Source organism: Lissotriton helveticus, chromosome 7 (assembly GCF_964261635.1).
Source record: "Lissotriton helveticus chromosome 7, aLisHel1.1, whole genome shotgun sequence".
NCBI lineage: Eukaryota > Metazoa > Chordata > Amphibia > Caudata > Salamandridae > Lissotriton > Lissotriton helveticus.
The window spans coordinates 1,597,313,236-1,597,332,950 of record NC_136068.1 but is presented as its reverse complement, the minus strand read 5'-3'; the positions used below and the strand labels follow the sequence as shown (position 1 = coordinate 1,597,332,950).

At 43.5% G+C, this 19,715-nt stretch overlaps 1 protein-coding gene across 5 annotated transcripts in view; it reads left to right on the top strand.

Annotated features, from left to right (window-relative positions):
- The window catches only part of LOC144770566 (protein kinase C and casein kinase substrate in neurons protein 1-like), a 232,088-nt gene that overhangs the window by 206,511 nt on the left and 5,862 nt on the right, over positions 1-19,715 (top strand). For 3 of the 5 annotated variants that reach the window (XM_078655195.1, XM_078655196.1, XM_078655197.1), the window contains exons 6-9: positions 2,262-2,437; positions 4,432-4,552; positions 9,967-10,064; positions 14,255-14,349. In XM_078655195.1, coding sequence (XP_078511321.1) covers positions 2,262-2,437; positions 4,432-4,552; positions 9,967-10,064; positions 14,255-14,349 — 490 coding nt within the window. The remainder of the gene's footprint in view (positions 1-2,261; positions 2,438-4,431; positions 4,553-9,966; positions 10,065-14,254; positions 14,350-19,715) is intronic. The other 2 variants (XM_078655199.1, XM_078655198.1) reach the window with 2 other exon arrangements.

Genomic DNA, 19,715 nt, shown 5'->3' with positions numbered 1-19,715 from the left:
GGCGTAGCGATGGAAATATTCACGCTAAGCGCGAATATCTCCAAATACTAACATCTGCCCAGACCAGTTCTTAGCCATGTTATCCAATGGGAGGTGGATAATATGGCTAAGAGCATTTTGTCGCTAATGCGTGAATATCGCTGTATTCTCAGCGATATTCACTTATTCTCAGCGATATTCACGCATTTCGCTGCTATCGCCGGAAAATGTATTGCTTTGTAGATAAACGTTGCTAATAACACGTTATCTCAGTGATAAATTCCGGCGATGCTCAGCGATAAAAAATTGTCGCTAAGCCTATTTAGCTAAAAATATCGCTACTTGTTGGTAATATACCCCATAGTCTATAAAACAAACCTTAATTTAAAAAGATCTCCGCGGTCACCATTAGAACATGAAAGTTAAGGAGTTATTGCAAATGGCAAAATGAAGGGAAACGTAAGGTAACCTCATTGTATTATGCCAGTGAATGTTAATACTTTCTACCAAATTAAGTAGCAGTATAAGAAATCTTCAATAGTAGTATAGATACATTTTTTATCATAGACTTTTCCTTTATTTTTTCACCCTTCACAAATTACACATATTGACTCAGGATAAAATAAAAAGTACACCATCTAGCTGGATAGCTATTACATGTGCAGCGTTTTCACAGGGGTGCAGTTCATATTCTTATAGCATGCCACTTTTTTGACAAAGGCACTATAATGTAAATACAAAAAATTCAGTAGTTATTGTGTATTTCTTCAGTTTTCTGTCTTGATAAAGCCCCAGGCTAGCGTGCCAATGTAGGGGGTGAAACAAGTGTTTGGCTTTACTAGTATTCATTCATCTCTAGTGACTAAAAGCTGGACCATAATTAAGATTTTTACCCAAAATTATATATATTTCTGTTTATGAAATAAAAGATTGAAGAAAAAAAAGAAAAGGAAATTCAGTCTACTAAACCTTTAAAAAAAACTGTACGATAACTGACATTTTTACCAAAGAATATATTAGAAACTGTTCTGTATATCTTGGGGAAGAAAATGATAAACTGGATATCTAAATGAAGCTCTAATAAAAGATTGAAAGAAGGAGGAAAAAGAAAGCAAAGAAAATTCAGTCTACGTACCAAACCCTACATCTTCAATTAATTATTTTTATTTCATAGGAATTTATTGCAAATATATTGGTAATAAAAGACTCTATCTAATACCCTTCAACCACAAGTGAGAGGTTGCAGGCCCTACCCTCAACAAGTGTTTAATTCTCCCACTAACATGACTATGACATTATGGAACAATACGCTTTAACAAGCAGGTTTACAGTGTATCGGGCGTTTACTACAGAATTGTAAGCTGCTGATGGTATCCACTGAGGTGGTATCCTCTGTTTACTATGAATGGCTGGGCACTATAGGCAGCTGTCCTACAGCTTCCTTGATGGTCGGTTATCTAGTCATCATGAGTGTCATCAAACTATCACTGAAAACCCACAGTATGTTTTTTGACAGCTTAAAATGTTAAGATCATTGTGGGCCGTCATTGAACCTGTTCAGCATGTGACAATAGTAAATGCCTTGATTCAAAGAAGGCTACTCTATGGCAATGAATACACAAAAGAAACTGCTCAGAGTATGACTAACCGAAAGCTAGGAGTTACGAAGGGAAAGTGCTGGCATCTCACAAAAAGTGAAGGACTGTCCTCACACACCACCTGGTGTCATGCTTCATCATTGACATTCCTCGCTCTCTAAAAACTTGGTTTGATAGGGAGCGGGCCTACACCTGGAGACAGGGAGGCACTTCTAAAACTAAGTGGGGGCCCGTGACAGTGAGTGAAAGTCTAAAAATCAGTATAATTGCTAAAATACATTTATTCAAATAGGCAATTATATGATGTTAAAAATAGAAGAACGGTGAAAAAGGGGAGTTCACCGTTGGCATGGACTTCTCAGCCCATGCCATTCAGAAACAGTTTTTGGCGTTCCAATTGTGGTGCCTGTTTTTCGAGGCACCACATTGGGAACACCAAAAAAAGCCCGCCAGACAGGGGGGAACTCCTAATCTAGTGAGCAGCCTCACCACGGGTTTGGTGATGTGGCGACAGGGCAAACCCGGCGCAGTACTGCCAAACTCGTAATCGGACTCCGAGTCTCTTTAACTTGGTGAATGTAAGGTCTTGCTGCGTTTACCCTACCTGCGTTGAATATAGGTGGTGATGTATGTTGAGTGCTGTTCTGGCAGGTCCATGTTGTCAGTGCTTCCATCCTCTTCCAGGTGAAGCAGAGGTATGAGAAGGCCTTGCAGGACCTGAACCGCTATAATCCCAAGTACATGGAGGAGATGGAGACGGTGTTTGAGCAGAGCCAGCAGCACGAGCAGAAGCGTATCCTCTTTCTCAAGGACTCACTGATGTCCATCCACGAGCACCTGGACATCACCAGCAACGAGAGGTGCGCCACGGCATGGGGAATGGGATTTAGAGGTGCTCCAAGGGGGTTGGTTGATGCACATGCAACATTTTCTGAAGTGCGTGGTGTTCACCATGGTGGGAGGTTAGATAAAAGGATTCAGGAGGAACAGGGGTTGGATGAGAGAGAGGGGGCTCAGCAGCTACATGATGGTTATCCATGGAAAGAAATACAGCTCTGTAGGTGGGAGAGGTAACCTCTAGAGAGTTAATTTGGGAACATTGGTGGACCACAAAGATGGAGAAACTGGTAACTGAGTAGAGTGCCAAGAATTAGTGATGCAGAGAGAAGTGAAGTGACTCTGTACAGACAGAGAGGGCCATCAGAGGTGTCCTTTGGCAAGAAGCTTCTCAGAGGCTTTTGGGGGACTAAACGATCGTGTGATCTGGAAAAGATTTGGCAGTGCTACAACATGTATGCGATGGCAAGTAAAGAGGGAGAGAAAGAAAGAGGATAATTTGGGACACAATAGAAGCAACAGAGGGGCCCAATTGTGGAAGAAAAAAGGAAGGCAACTAATTCAAAACTATGGGGGAGTCAATAGAGGTGTGCTGCAGTTTGAGGGGTGTTAGAAGTAACTCATGGGAGAAGCACAAGAAGTGTGGGGTGGTGGAAGGAGAGAGATGAGAAACTTTGGGGAGCTTGGAGGAGCCTGATGAGGGGGAACAGAACGAGAGGATAAAAAGAAGTAAAACCAAAGGGGATGATGAACGGAGTGTTGAACATTGCAAGCACTCACCTCAAGTCAACTGATCTGGGTTTAATCCATCATCATTCTTTAGCTCACTCGGCTACCCCAGTTCAGACATGGCCATATGCAAATCATTCTTGACCCTGTGCCTCATGGGAACAGTCCAGGCCAAACTATCAAGCCATGTCTTCCCTGGACCGGAAACAAGCATCCTGGGACCAGTGTCTGGCTAATCAGCCTTCATCAGCCAGGCAAGCTTGAATCCAGTGGCAAAGTGAGCAAGGGACCCACGTCTGGGCATACCCTGCCAACTTAGGGCGAACAAAGCAAAACCAAAGGGGATGATGGGTGGAGTGTTGAACATTGCAAGCACTCACCCCCAGTCAACTGATCTGGGTTTAACCTATCATCATTCTTTAGCTCACTCGGCCACCCCAGTTCAGACATGGCAATATGTAAATCAGTCTGACCCTGTGCCTCATGGGGACAGTCCAGCCCATGAGGCACGATGGATTTAGGCCCAGATCTCTGTACTGGGGTGCATGCATGGCATTGTTCTGCATTCTGTCCATTAATTGTTGTTTTTGCATTTGTCACCCGAGTGGGACGGGTATGCTCAGACTTGAGTCCCATGCTCTCCATTTCAACTGGAATCAAGCTATCCTGGCTGATGAGGGTTGAAAGCCCGAAACCGGTCTTAGGGTGCTTGTTTCCATTCCAGGGAGGACCTGGCTTGGCAGTTCGGGCTGGACTGTTCCCATGGGGCACAGGGTCAAGACTGATTTGCATATGGCTGGGTTCAAACTGGAATGGCATGGTGAGCAAAAAACTATGGATTTAGGCCCAGATCTCTGTACTGGGGTGAATGTATGACATTGTTCTGCATTCTGTCCATCAATTGTTGTTTTTGCATAAAAAGAAGTGACTTAAGTAGACATCATGGACCCATGAGAAGCGGTCATTATAGAGGGGAAGGAGTCGGCGTAGGGGCAAACAAAGGCCAAAGAATATATAGTGATGCAAGATGGCACAACTGTGGTACGGGGTACTGTAGGTATCCAATCACTAAACCAGTAAACCCCACCATACATCTATACCACAGCGAGAACAGTACCAATGGCATGTGCGGAGTGGGGGGTTTACTGTGGAGAGGCAGCTACTGAGTGAGAGGGTAGTGGGTTTGTTGAACTAATGGCTCATGTCAAAGTGTTTTGTTCATATCAATGGCTTCTGAAGGAGACCCCAGCACTGTCTTCAGCTCAGCATTGCTCTCCTGTATCCGCAGCATCCAGGCTGTTTATCAAGATCTGAAGCAGGCCATTGTATCAGTCAAAGACCAGGATGACCTCAAGTGGTGGCGGAACAGGCATGGCCCTGGGATGATGATGAACTGGCCACAGTTTGAGGTGAGACGTGCTGTTGGAATAAGTAATAGATGAGCACAATGACCCAGATGTACTAAAATGTTGTGCTGGTGCTCATGCAGCGGGAAGCGCCCCCAATTGCAGCATTGATCAACTTTCCCATGCTAAGCGTTTTTAGCCTTGAAAGTTGTCGTTCGAGCAGCAACAAAGCCAGTTGGAGCTGTGAAGGGCCATCTCTGGACATATATGCAAAAGGTGCGGATCAGCATAAACGCCAGTAGGTTTTCTAGCTTTACATCAAAACAATAACAAGTGAAAACAGGCGCAAATAGTGGGGCAAGCAAACATCCACACCAGAAGAGAACAGATGTCATGTGTGCTGGATGCACATCACACATACTATATGTTTGACCTTTCTGCAGTCATCTGCGTGCAGGGATTTGCACTGGAGGGTATACCAGCAGAATAAAGCCAAAAAAGAGTAAAAACTCACCTTAGTGTCGTAGCACTAGGACGAGCATCATACAAAGCAGCCATTTTTAAAGTGAATGTCACCAGGGGACTCCTTGTATAAGTAAAGCTGCGCTGACCTCTCTTACCTCGTAGGAAGCGGTCGCTCCCATTGCCCCCTGCCCGACTGCCATAGCGCTTTGCACAGCTTGAATTTGGTATCGTAGCGCTATACGCCTGCCTGCTATTGCCGCATTGTTTTGCCTGCCACTGCTGCCGCTTTGAAAACGTGCACTTTGTGTCCTTTTAAATTGCATTCTGTAAACGTGCACTTCGTGTCATTTCAGTCATTTTATTTTGCATTTGCAGCTAGCGCTCAGGTTGTATTGGTGTTTGGCTTTGTAATTCGATATTTATATTCTGTTTGTGCCGGTGCCACTGCCCTCAGCGTCTCTCCTCCCTGTGCCCCACTCTCGCCCAGGCTCAGTTTCAATTTCCCCACCATTTTGTTTGTTGTGCCTTAACCAGCACCTCCAGCCCGCCTCCCGCCTCCCAGCTGACCCTCCCTCCCACGGACTGAGAAGGCTTGCCTTGCCTGCTGATCCTCTGTGACCTCTCTTACCTCGTAGGAAGCGGTCGCTCCCATTGCCCCCTGCCCGACTGCCATAGCGCTTTGCACAGCTTGAATTTGGTATCGTAGCGCTATACGCCTGCCTGCTATTGCCGCATTGTTTTGCCTGCCAATGCTGCCGCTTTGAAAACGTGCACTTTGTGTCCTTTTAAATTGCATTCTGTAAACGTGCACTTCGTGTCATTTCAGTCATTTTATTTTGCATTCGCAGCTAGCGCTCAGGTTGTATTGGTGTTTGGCTTTGTAATTCGATATTTATATTCTGTTTGTGCCGGTGCCACTGCCCTCAGCGTCTCTCCTCCCTGTGCCCCAATCTCGCCCAGGCTCAGTTTCGATTTCCCCACCATTTTGTTTGTTGTGCCTTAACCAGCACCTCCAGCCCGCCTCCCGCCTCCCAGCTGACCCTCCCCCGCCCCTCCCCTTCCACTATCCATTTATGACAGATGCCTTTGCGCGCAGCGTTCACGCGCAGCGATCGCGCCCCATGCGCGCCGAAGGTTCGCCAAAGGTAAGCCCGTCTACGCCCGTCCGCGCCTGGACCGCGCCCAGCGCCAGACCCCCTGGCCCCCACAAACCGCACCCCTCCAGCATAACGTATGACGCCGCCACCCTCCTAGCCCTTAACCCCGGACGCACACCTCTATGCTGCGTAGCTGCCCCAGGACACACCCATGGACCCTTCGCCTGCCACTCCTGCAAATTCACCAGCATCAAGACCCATACCACTTCCACTAACCCCAAACACAGCCCCGACTCTAACCACCTGAAGTGCATCCTGCTGAACACCCGCTCGATCCACACGGAACTCTGGGATCTACTCGACACAACATCACCGGACGTCGCCTTCCTTACTGAAACATGGATGAACGCATCATCAACACCCGACATCGCCATTGCCATCCCGGCAATTACAAGATCATCCGAAAAGACCGCACCGTCCAAACAGGAGGAGGCATCGCCATCGTCCACAAGAACACCATCAAAATCACGACCAGCTCCGACGATAACCTTACATCCGCCGAACACCTCCACTTCCAGATCCAGATCCAGATCCACACCGACCCTAGGACCACACTCAGAGGCACCCTCATCTACAGCCCTCCAGGAACCCGTAAACAATTCAGCGAAGACATCACTGACTTCATCGCTCCACATGCCCTCGCCTCCGAGAACTACATTCTACTGGGAGACCTCAACTTCCACCTGGAAAAGAAGAACAACAGCAACACCACCACCCTTCTTGACAACCTGGCCAATCTCGGCCTCAAACAACTTGTTGACACCCCCACCCATGTAGCCGGACATACGCTCGACCCAATCTTCACCTCCAGCAAACACATCTCCTTTGATCGCACCACAGCTCTCCATTGGACGGACCACAGTTGTGTTCACTTCAGCTACAAAACTACCCCGACCCACAACCCCCCTCAACCTATTCCCCGAAGAAAATGGAACAAAATCACCACCGACCAACTCCTCACATCGCTCAACCAAAACCCACCCGCCCTCTCATCGGACCCAACCCAAGCTGCCATCAAATTCAAACAATGGATCACTCACAGCGCGGACGAATTAGCACCCTTGAAAAACCATCAAACCAAACAAGACAGCAAAAAGGCCCCCTGGTTCAACGATGACCTTAAGAAATCCAAGAAGTTATGCCGTACTCTCGAGAAAACATGGAGAAAAAACCCAACCACCGACAAAATGACCACCTTCAAGACTGCCACCCGCAAACACCACCAGCTGATTCGATCCACCAAGAAATCAGCATTCAAGAATCGACTCGACAACAACGCCCATAACAGCAAGGAACTATTCAACATCGTCAAAGAATTCACCAACCCCACCGCAGCCTCAAACGACATTACTCCCTCCCAAGACCTCTGCGACTCATTATCCTCTTTCTTCTACAACAAAATCGCCGACATACATAACAGCTTTAAGAACATTGCGAAAGAACAGCCCACCCCACCCACTTCCAAAACCAAACAGCTCTCTAACAACCTTAACGCCTGGAACCCAATCACCACCGAAGACACCATCCGCCTAATGAACTCCATCCATTCAGGTTCGCCAACCGACCCCTGTCCCCACCACATTTTCAACAAAGCAGACTCAATCATCGCACCCCATCTCCGTGATGTCATCAACTGCTCCTTCAACTCCGCTACCTTCCCAGAAAGCTGGAAACACGCCGAACTCACTGCCCTCCTGAAGAAACCCACAGCTGACCCCTCTGAACTTAAGAACTACCGTCCCATTTCCCTCCTCCCTTTCCCAGCCAAAGTAATTGAGAAAGCCGTCAATAGCCAGCTCGCCGCCTTCCTTGAATCCAACAACTCCCTCGACCCCTCACAGTCCGGCTTTCGAGCCAAACACAGCACCGAAACCGCCCTCATTGCAGCAACAGATGACATCCGAATGCTACTGGACAACGGAGAAACAGCTGCCCTCATCCTACTCGACCTCTCCGCCGCCTTCGACACAGTCTGTCATAGCACCCTCATACATCGCCTCAGCAACATCGGCATACAAGGAAAAGCATTAGATTGGATCATCTCGTTCCTCGCCGGGAGAACCCAAAGAGTCCGACTCCCCCCTTTCAAGTCAGAGGCCACCGAAGTCATCTGCGGAGTCCCACAAGGATCATCACTCAGCCCCACCCTCTTCAACGTATACATGAGCCCCCTTGCATCCATCGCGCGACAACACAACCTCAACATCATCTCCTACGCTGACGACACCCAGCTGATCCTCTCCCTCACCAAAGACCCTAACACCGCCAAAACCAATCTTCATGAAGGCATGAAAGAAGTAGCCGAATGGATGAAAAACAGCCGCCTAAAACTTAACTCAGACAAAACGGAAGTTCTCATCCTAGGATCTTCACCCTCTGCCTGGGATGACTCTTGGTGGCCATCGGCCCTGGGCACAGCACCCATACCCACAGACCACGCACGCAACCTGGGCTTCATCCTAGACTCCTCCCTATCAATGACCAGACAAGCTAACGCCGTCTCATCCTCTTGCTTCAACGTACTCCGTATGCTCAAAAAAATCTTCCGTTGGATCCCCACCGAAACAAGAAAGACGGTCACCCACGCACTGGTCACTAGCCGACTGGACTATGGAAACACCCTCTACGCCGGAACCACAGCCAAATTACAGAAAAAACTCCAACGCATCCAAAATGCATCAGCCAGACTCATATTGGACATCCCTCGCCAAGCTCACATTACCGGCCACCTGAAAGACCTGCACTGGCTTCCCGTCAACAAGAGAATAACATTCCGTCTCCTCACCCACGCTCACAAGGCCCTCTACAAACTAGGACCTGATTGCCTCAACACACGACTGTCCTTCTACACACCCACCCGCCAACTAAGATCCTCCAACCAAGCGCTTGCCGCAGTTCCGCGCATCCACAGATCCACCATGGGAGGAAGATCCTTCTCCTACCTGGCGGCCAAGACCTGGAACTCTCTCCCCACTCACCTCCACCTCACACAGAACCACATTTCCTTCAGAAAGGAACTTAAAACCTGGCTATTCGATAAATAATGCTCCCCCTCCCACAAGCGCCTTGAGACCCTATGGGTGAGTAGTGCGCTATACAAATCTCTGAACTTGAACTTGAACTGTCTTCTATCATCCTTGCAGCACAGCGCAGCAAATTTTCATGATGCGCTGCATTGCGTGAAGGATTGAGGTCTCTGTGCAGATAGAGGTGTCTCCATAGAGCATTTTGTAGTTGCAAGGAGGTGACTGTGCGAGGGCCTTTAACTCTGAAGGGGCTTGAACTTCCTGGGCAGGGGGTGGTCTTGGACAAGATTCTAATAGATGAGGGAGTTTCCAAATGTATGCCCTTAATTGACAAGAGAGTGACGCTGTAAAATCCGACAGCAGGCGTGGACATAACCCTGTCGTGGCCGACAGGGTACCAGCTAAGGGATTTGCCCTTGTGTCAGAGGTGGCTCCGAGCAGGCAAGAATGAGACCCTGCCATGCCCCACCATGCTTGCCACTGGTAAGGTCCAACCCGTGCTGTGTCTCACAGTGTTATCTAGGCTTAGAACAAGCCTTTTCATTCTTGTGGGAGACTATGTTAGATCAAACACTTACCCTTCCAATCCTCCGTATTGAAAACAAGGGGCAGTGTCTGGGTTTTGTGGTGGAGGAAACAAGAACCCAAATGCCAGCCTGTTACACTGACCAATCATCAGTCATTCCTGCTCCTGAGGAAGGCCACGCCAAAATGTATTCTGATTTGATAACAGGAAGATTTGCAGCTCTTTGCAAATAAACATGCTTTGAAACTCCTCCTCAGGATTACATGCATTGCATGTAACACATGCTGTTGTCCTCTTCCTCAGGAGTGGAACCCGGAGAAAGAGAGACAGATCGTAAAAAAGAAAAAAGCGAAAGAGCCGGACAAGGTGAGACTGCGCAGCATCACCCCGACCGAAGGCAGGTGAGAGCACAGTAACCGTGAGTGGGAAGGGGAGCCAGTGTTTGGGGATCTGGGGCTACAATGTTCCTCTGTGAATGAAGGCCAAGGTTTATTAACACTGAAATGGGTTTTCATTGGGACACAAATCGGTGCAAAGTGTTGTTTTGGTATTTACTTTCCAGAGAAAAACGTGTTTAATGCTGTAAAGTAATCCTAAAGAAATGCAAAGTAGTCTTATGTGCTGCTTTGCGTCAAGGGCTTGTACCTTGCGTGGTACGTGAGTATTTTCATTCAGCTAACCATGGTAAAGGTCCCTAATGTATTGGAATGAAAGCACTCCATAGGAGACAGAATGAATCAGCAAAGCCTAACAGAAAAATGCTCACCTGTAACAAGTGAAAGCCTACTATTTCTATATTTTAAAGTAATGAATAGCAAATCAAATACACCATAGGTGATGGAATGATACACAAGCAGCCAATAGTGAGGTGAGTGAGAAATACTACTCTGGGCGCAGCTAATGCCCAATCCATGTATATTTTAAAGAATTAGTAACATGAGGTCGTGGATAGATATACTGTCAAACCAGAACTAAAACATGCCAGCAGGGGTAGATGGAATTTCATCGAACATGGGCTCTGGTGAAAAGATGCACTGCAGTTGGCTCTCTGCCAGTGACATTAGGGAAGCATATTTATTTCTCATACTGCAAGTGAAAGTCCACAGCAAGTACACATCTGCCCTGTGCTATATATAGTATCACGATTGCTCTATATAGTATCACGAGTGACATGATGCCAACCTTTGAACTGTAAGAGTTTATGCTAAATTTTATCTCAACATGTGGCAAGATGGCAAGTCTGATGTTCTCATTTTCTCCCTCAAAAAGACAAGTTTTACTGGCGAGTTAAAATATTTCCTTTGTTTTGACCCAAAACATGATAATAGTAGTAAAAGCAGACTGGCCTGGATCTAAAAACACACACTTAATGGTAGTAATAATAAATATCTTAATAGTAGGTAATCTAGCTGTCCATGTCTTGAAAACCTCCCAGTTTTTTCATAGTAAAGACTTGGACAGAGCCAGAGGCAGGTTTAGAGGCTGGCTGAGAGGAGGGAGGAGAGACCAAGTTCAGAGCCTACAATGTTTTTATGTCTCATTCAAGCCTTGGGAGCTCACACGGTCAGCCCACTTTACACTCACAGGCACACAGCAGTGTGACCTACCCTGCTATCACAAACTGAGAACACAGGGTCCGAAGGGGGCAGACCACCTCTTGGTATAATAAAGACTGTCTTTTGCCCTTTCCCCTCTCCAGACATCGCCGGAAGTCCATAAGAGATACATTATAGACGATTGGTGCTCAATAGTTAGACTAACTGGGCAATAAGTCAGAAAAAGTTATTTTTTCCCTCTGGCTCCACATTTGGGAAGAAAAATTGGGGAGCACTTTAAATCTAAGTCTGGCAGGGCTTCAGAACAAACAAAACCCTAATGTTAGATTAATAACGTTTCTTTAGAAAATGCGTACATTTGGATCATGTATGGATTCGTTTGTGACACTGCATCGTCTTGGGCTAAAAATCGGAAGTCTTCTGAGATCACAAAATTACAAAAATTGAACACTGGACAATGCAGTTGCAGAGGCAAAGGCACAGTAATACATGGGAGCCTGTAATTCCTGTATAAAAGCCTCTCTAATTTCCTTATTATAGCAGACTTGTAACTTCTCTTGTTGCCTGTAGAAATTACTTAGCTGCTCAACTGTAATAAGTTATTACAGTTGATTTCTGACATCAGCATGCCTGCTGCCAGAGCATGCAGCGAGGGTGAAAGGGAGGTAGACCATAATTACAGCAGCAGTTTACATGAGGAAAATAGGAAATGGCTTTTCCGTCTAGTGATATATATTTTTCTAAAAAAGGAAAAGTGGTCAGAAGAAAGGAGATATGCATGGCAACATGTTATTTTTTTCCATACAGCAGGCCATTAATGGAAAGAGAGAATCTCTGCATGTTTCTACACAAACTAAGTTATATCATGTTTTAACCTAACTTAAATGAAACTGATTCTAATATATTTTTTTAAATTACTAACTGCTTTTTGGTGCGTTTAATTTCTCATTACAAATTCTGCTTTTAATCTTGTTTCTGTTAAGAACATGAAAGAGCAAGACACTAAGGTTTTAAGCAATTAATGTGAAGGGTAATGTATAAAAAAAAATAAAAAAAATCTGCAGAACATTAAAAGAATATTGCAAGTCACCTTGAAGTTCCATTGTATTATAAATGAACTCTGCCTTCGCCCTCCTTCCTCTATACAGTCATAAAACTTCTCATTGACATGCAATATCCTTATAATCAGGGCCACTGGAATTACGCAGCAGGGAGTACCAAATTATGTGGCAAAGGTTGACCTCATTAGTACCAGTCTGTAACACAAATAAATCAATATGCGACAAAGAGGACTGGTCAACTTTTGCGAAGGGCCTTCCACAGTGCAGCAATATGTGTTGCTGCATTTTTTGTAACTTTTGATGAGCTAGAAACAATGGGGCATATTTACAAGCCCATTGCGCCACTTTTGCGTCATTTTTAACATGGGAAAAGTGACGCAAAAGTGGCGCAAGGGGCTTGTAAATATACCCCCATGTCTTTTGTTAGGATCTGCAGATTATACACCAGATGATGAATTATGTGGCCACTTCGTAATACACATAATTATGCAATAAATTCTCCGGCTGCAAAATTGCATAATTCCAGTGGCCCTGCTTTTAATGTACGGCAGGGGGTACTTTATCCCACATATAATATGGATATAAGGAATACAAAGGCATTTGAAACTCACACACTAAGGTTTTCTTGAAACAATATGAAATAGGGCTGGAGTAACAACTAGTTGAACAGCAATGTTCAAGGGTTAGTACATATTAACTCAGGGTATGTATGGTGTGCAGTGAACTTCCAAGATCTTCAGTATGGGATTTATCACCGTTTAACATAGCCAAATAATTTGGGAATGGATGCAAACGGAAATGTTTCCATCAGAATCATGACCCAAAAATGGGTAAGGATTTAATAGAGAACAGTATATACTATTATAACAAAGAGTTCAGGCTCTGTGTGTAACAAGGACACCCATTGACCGATGATTTACTGTGGATGAGAACTGGATCGTGATACATTTCTTCCCAAAGGTCCAGTTAGGTGGGCTTAGAAAGGGAAGCAAGAGATGATGACCGTGCATAAGTGTATAACCAGGCCATATCAAGAGTTAGCTCAAACCTGTTCACCTGCAGTATGATAGAGTATTCTGACATTTGTTGAAGCTGGAAGAAAGGAAGCCTGAATGGATGTGTTCTTGGTTATTTGCTGCATAAGTGGGTTCTAGGTGTTGCAGTAGTGAATGCTACGAGTTGCAATGGTGAGTGCTGGATGTGTAATTTGTGGATTCTATGTATTGCATTAGTTGGTTCTGGATGTTCCATTTGGGGGTTTTAAATTCTACATTGGTGGGTGCTATTTGTTACAGTGTTGGGTGCTAGGTCTGGCATTTGGCGGTCTCTGTGATGCATTAGCGGGTGGATGTTGGGTGTCACATTTTATGTGTTGTTGGTGCTACATTGGTGAGTCCTAGGATTGCAATGGTGAGTGCTATGTATTGCATTAGCTGGCTCTGGATGTTCCATTTGGGGGGTTTTAAATTCTACATTGGTGGGTGCTAGGTCTGGCATTTGTGTGTCTAGGTGATGCATTGACTGGTGCTAGGTGCTACAATGGTGGACGCTGAGTGTCACATTTTATGGGTTATTGGTGCTACGTTGGTGAATGCTAGGGATTGCAATGGTGAGTGTTAAGAGTTGCATGCGTGGGTTCTAGGTGCCCCATTGGTGGGTGCTAGGTGTTGCTAAAACATTAGGATTTGGCTGATTTTTTTGGGTCTTCCAGATCCTAATGCTTTGGCATATGAATGTACATTTCTGTGGCCTTCTTTGTACTAAAAAGGGGATAAAGTCCAATGAGGGTTTCTTTCACTGCTCCTCAGGGTCAGCATTGGAAGCACACTGATGCTTGCTACTTCAGCACATTGTTTGGGTTGTTGTCGATCATTAATAACTGTGTGACTCACCCGGAGAACCGGACGGGGTGCTGCTCTCCCCTCCCTCGGCCGGCTGTCTGTGACTAACCCCGCTCCTGTGTTTGATTTGCAGCATGACTAGGCCGCCTGTGAATGTCCCCGGAGTGCGCGTGCGGGCCGTGTACGATTATGTGGGGCAGGAAGCCGACGAACTCAGCTTTAACGCAGGTAAAACAACGCAAGCCACATCACTGCTTCCTGCCCCATTCCTGCCACTGCTGCCTGGCCACAGCAGAAACCTGCCCGCTGGGCCCTGGCGCAGTGCTGCGGGAGATGCGCCTGCCTCAGCACCGCCTGTTCTGTACAACTGCTCACCTGCTGCTCTTGAATGAGAAGCTGTGCTGGTTACCTTGTGCTGCTACTACTTCCTGTTTCAATATCTTGTGCAACTACTTCTTACTGTTTCCATACCTTATGCTGCTACTTCTTCCTGTTTCCATACCTTGTGCTGCTACTTCTTCCTGTTTCCATACCTTGTGCTGCTACTTCCTCCTGTTTCCATATCTTGTGCTGTCCTTACCTTGTACTGCTCCTTCTTACTGCTATGTACAGCCTTCCTATTCTTCACTTCTTGCTCCTGCACAGCCTCTCACTGTCTCTTCTGTCCAATCAGCCTCCACTTCACTGAATTCTGAATGCCTGTGCTCAATGCTGCATGCCTGTTCTACATGGTGTGCCTGTGCTCAATACAGAATGTTGCATGCTAATTTCTACAGAACATGCCTACTGTTCAATACTAATTGCTGCATGCCACCTTCTATACATCATGCCTGCTGCTGAATACTGAATGCTGCATGCCTGCTTCTATACAGCATGCATTGCCTGCTGCTGAATACTGAATGCTGCATGCCTTCTCATACACCACCACTCCCCTATTACTTGATATACATTTCTCTATGCTAGAGTGCAAGGATTTTTGGTAAAGTGACATTTTTCGTTTTAGTTTCAAAGAAAATTTTATTAAGCATAAAGAATGCAACAAGAAAAACATGGTACAATATCAAAAATGGAATATAATGCATTTCATAATGTGAATAATACAATGAAATATGGGAGAAAAATATAAAAGAGAAAAAAGGGGGAAAAGAAAAAGGGGAGAATCAGCAAGCAATTATATTACAGTCTCTATAAATAAAACGTATCAAGCAAAAAATATTCAAATCTTCCAAGGAGAAAATTCATAGTAGAACTAAAAATAAAGAATTACATATAATAAATAATACAATGATAAGAATTTATATCAACATCAAGGAGGTTTGGGTACTTCTTCCAAACGGGGAGAATGTAGCGGGAGATTTTGGGCTGATATATCTAAAAAAGTGGTAATGGGCAACCATAACAAATCACGCTTAATAGCAAGCGAAACAGGATAGACATAAGCCCTATCTAGTCTATGGTTAAAGCAAACGCCATACCACCAAGCCTGAAATGAGACATTTGATGTGTTTTTCCAAGATTTAGTAATTTGCTGAAATGCCACTGCTAAAAGAAGGTCAATAATGGAGGTATTAGAAGGAACAGAAGACCATATGTCAGAGAGACTTCCTAGAAAAATATGAGGAAGGGAAAATGGGAATTGAGTGGAAAAGATTTTATTAATTTGTTGCCATACCTTAGACCAAAAAATCTGAATCAGAGGACATGTAAAAAGCATATGTTTGAGATCTGCTTGTGTATCTGAGCAGGACCAACATGTGGAAGGAATGGAGGGATCTAGTTTATGTAATTTGGAGGGAGTGATAAAAAGTCTATTATAAATAAAAAATAGGGTTGAGTAGTATTTGTTGCTCTAGAAGATTTCCTTATTTTGTTCCATATTTATTGCCATTCTGGGATAGAGAGCGATTCACCTAAATCTAGTTCCCAAGCTTGTTCAATTTTTGATTTTTCTCCAGTGATAGAGGTGGCTTGTAATTTTTTGTATATTTGTGAAGCCGAAGAAGAAGATAATAGGAAGGGGATATTAAGAGCAGAAAGAGCAGAGACTTTGGTCTGAGAAACAGAGGTAGAAAGGGAATCATAACTAGTTTGAACAACCATGCCTAATAGATTATATTTAGGAAGGAAAGATGGAGGGAGAGAGAAAGTAGATTGGCGAGAGGAAAAAGGAACGCAAATACCATCTTGAAACAACTGATGAGTCCAAGTAAGTCCACATTCATGCCATTCCTTACAGAAAAAAGTCCTATTGTTAATTTTAATAAGAGGATTGTACCAAATAGGAGATTGTAAAAATCTAGCACGGTCATTAAGGCCATCTAGGAACAGGGGAGAGAATAGTTTCTTGGATGTTTTGAGACTAGGAAGAGACATTTTCTGAGGAATACGTGAAAGATAAACACATTTCTTAAAAGTAAAAGGGTGAAAAAAGAAGGATTCAACCTCAGCCCACAACGGAGAAGAAACAGTATCCGAAGTGGATTCCAATAATAAAGAAACTGAATGGGAAAGAAAAAATGAGGTATGATAAGAAGAAAAATCTGGGAAATTGACTCCTCCTAAATGTTTAGGTTGTTTAAGTTTGGAAAAAGACATCCTAGCTTTTTTATTTTGCCAAAGAAATCGAGATAAAATGGAATAAATGGATTTATAACAGGATTGAAGAATATTAACTTGGAGGTTAGATAAGAAAAATAGGATTATATGGACTAACATCATTTTAATAGAGTCCCATCTACCCCACCAAGATAGAAATAAAGGGTGCCATCTCTTGGTAGAATCTGATAAAGTGGCATGCAAATGCTTAATGTTGAGATCCACCGTATCCTTAATAGAAGAAGTGAACCATAGGCCTAAGTACTTTATTTTAGAGGGACTCCAATGAAAGGAAGAGGCCAAGAAATCAGCATGAAAACAAAATGTATTAAGAGGAAGAATTTCACATTTATCGACATTGAGCTTATAGCCCATACCATTGCAAAATGGGAAACTTCAGAAAGAAAAGCTGGGATAGAAGTCTGAGGATTGGGGATAAATAAAAGAATGTCATCTGCATAAGCAGATAGTTTTAGATGAGTCTTAACATAAGGAAAACCAGTGATATCATTGTTCAAACGGATCTTTGTCAGAAAAGAAGCGGAGAATGAAGGACATCCTTGACGAACACCTCGAAAAAGAGGAAAAGAGGAAGACACAAGACCATTAGCAAAAATAAAGGACCTGGGAAAAGAATATAGTAACAAGACATAGGAAAGATATTTAGAGCCAAAACCAAACCATGTAAGTGTAGAAAAAATAAATGTCCAATTAACTCGATCAAAGGCTTTTTCAGCGTCTAAAGCAATAGCAGCTAATGATTGATTGTAGGTTTGAGATTTACTAATAACATTAAAGAAAAGACGGGTATTATCCGAAAGATGACGCCCCTTAATGAAACCACATTGTTCTTTACCAATTAGTTGGGGGAGAATTTTGTCTAAACGTAAAGCTAACATTTTTGCAAATATTTTATAATCGAGATTAATCAAAGAAATAGGTCTATAATTTTTACATAAGGTATGATCTTTGTTATCTTTGGGAAGAAGGCATATCAGAGCTTCCTGAAAAGAACCCTCAGACTTCTGAGAGGCAATAAAAAATGAAAATAACTGATGAAGTTTGGGAACAAGTAAGTTGGAGAAATGCGAATAAAATTCTATCGAGAACCCATCTGGGCCAGGAGCTTTTCCCTTTTTAAGAACATGAATGGCATCCAAAATATCTTTAGAACAAATATCTTTGTCTAAAGAGGAAAAGTCCACATCAGGCAACGAGGGAGAGGGAATGGAGGATAAATATCGATCAATGTAAGTGGATAAAGGAGGTGATTCCGGAGTATAAAGGGTTTGATAGAAATTGGTACATTCGGCTAAAATATCCTCATCTTTGTGAAGAGTAGTGTTAGAGACTATCGATTCAATCTTCATTCGTTCCTTTTTAACTTTAAGGTAATTAGCGAGTACGTTTCCAGCTTTATTTTGTGTGGAGTAATATTTGGCACTAGACTTAAGCAAAAATAAGTTGGCAGAATTTGTGGATAGTTTATTGAAAGAAAGTTTAGCATTTATGAGCTGAGAAAGATCAGATTGAGATTTGGTCGAATAGTAAGAATGTTCTAATTGTTTAATTTGGGAGGTTAATGATGTTAAGGACTGATTAGCTAGACGTCTTTTCTTAGCAACATATGAAATAATAAAATCTCTAGAAGCAGCTTTAAAAGTGTCCCAAATTAATTGAGGAGACGATTGAGGACATTCATTATCAGTAAAAAAGTGAGATGCAAAATCATGGAAAACAGTTGTAAAAGTTTTGTCTAAGAGAAGGGAATTATTGAACCTCCATCTTCTAGTGCCCTTAACAGGAGGAAGTAGGTCAAGATGTAGGGAAACTGGAGCATGATCAGAAATCAAAATCGAACAAATGTCTGAGTGAGTAATGTGTTGGGATAAAGCCTTAGAAATAAAAATGTAGTCTAAGCGAGATTGGGAGGAGTGGACAGGTGAAAAATATGTATATTCTTGCAAAGTAGGGTTGCAAAGTCTTCAAGAATCAACAAGAGACCTTTGAGATATAGCGGAGGTGAATTGAGAATGGACTTGAGAAGGAGAAAAACGAGATTTAGATTTCCTATCTAGAAATGGGTCCATAATCATATTACAATCCCCACCTAAAATAAAATAGTCGTCAGTATATTGCATCATGGAAGAAAGAATTTGAGGCCAAAACAATTTATCAGGTACAGTGGGAGCATATAAATTAAAAATAGTTAAAGGAATTTTGTTAACCAACAACGATAGCACAATCCACCTACCCTCAGCGTCAGTATCTTGATTGATAAGTTGAATGTTCAATCGTTTATGACAAAGAATTGCCACACCATTACGTTTGCCCGAACCAGGAGATGCAAAAACATGGCCTACCCAATTACGACGTAATTTGCAAACTTCAACATCTTTGATATGAATTTCTTGTAGGAGCACAATATCCCCTTTCAAATGTGCTAAATGAGAAAGAACACGTTGCCTTTTAATGGGAGACCCCAAACCTTTAACATTCCAAGAAATTATGTTAATTGACATTTAAAACTCAAGGAAATGTTTAAAGATAGGAAAATAACCAACCATAGCATGAGAAATGAGTAAAAAATTGAACTGGAACAAGTGTGAACAATATAGCAAGATAATAAAAGAGAAGGAAGAAGAAGTAGAGAAGATAGAAATAGTGGAAGATAAGAAGATATGTAGAATTTGATAAGAGAGAACTAGAGGCTAAAACCAGGAAAGAAAAGAGACTAAAGGAATTGAGAAAAGAAAAAGAAGATAAAAGGAAATAGAAGAAAAGAAGAGACAAGGCAGAAAAGGGACAAGTGAAAAAGAACAAAATATGAGAAAAGATCTTGAGAAAATATTGCAACAAAGGATATAATACAGAGAAACGATAAGGACCGAAATGGAACGCCAAACAGGAAACTCCAGGACGAGACCGCCAGGAGGGGAACAGCATCCAGGAAAGACATAAGCAGTAACAGACAATGAGGAACCACGAAACCAATACAT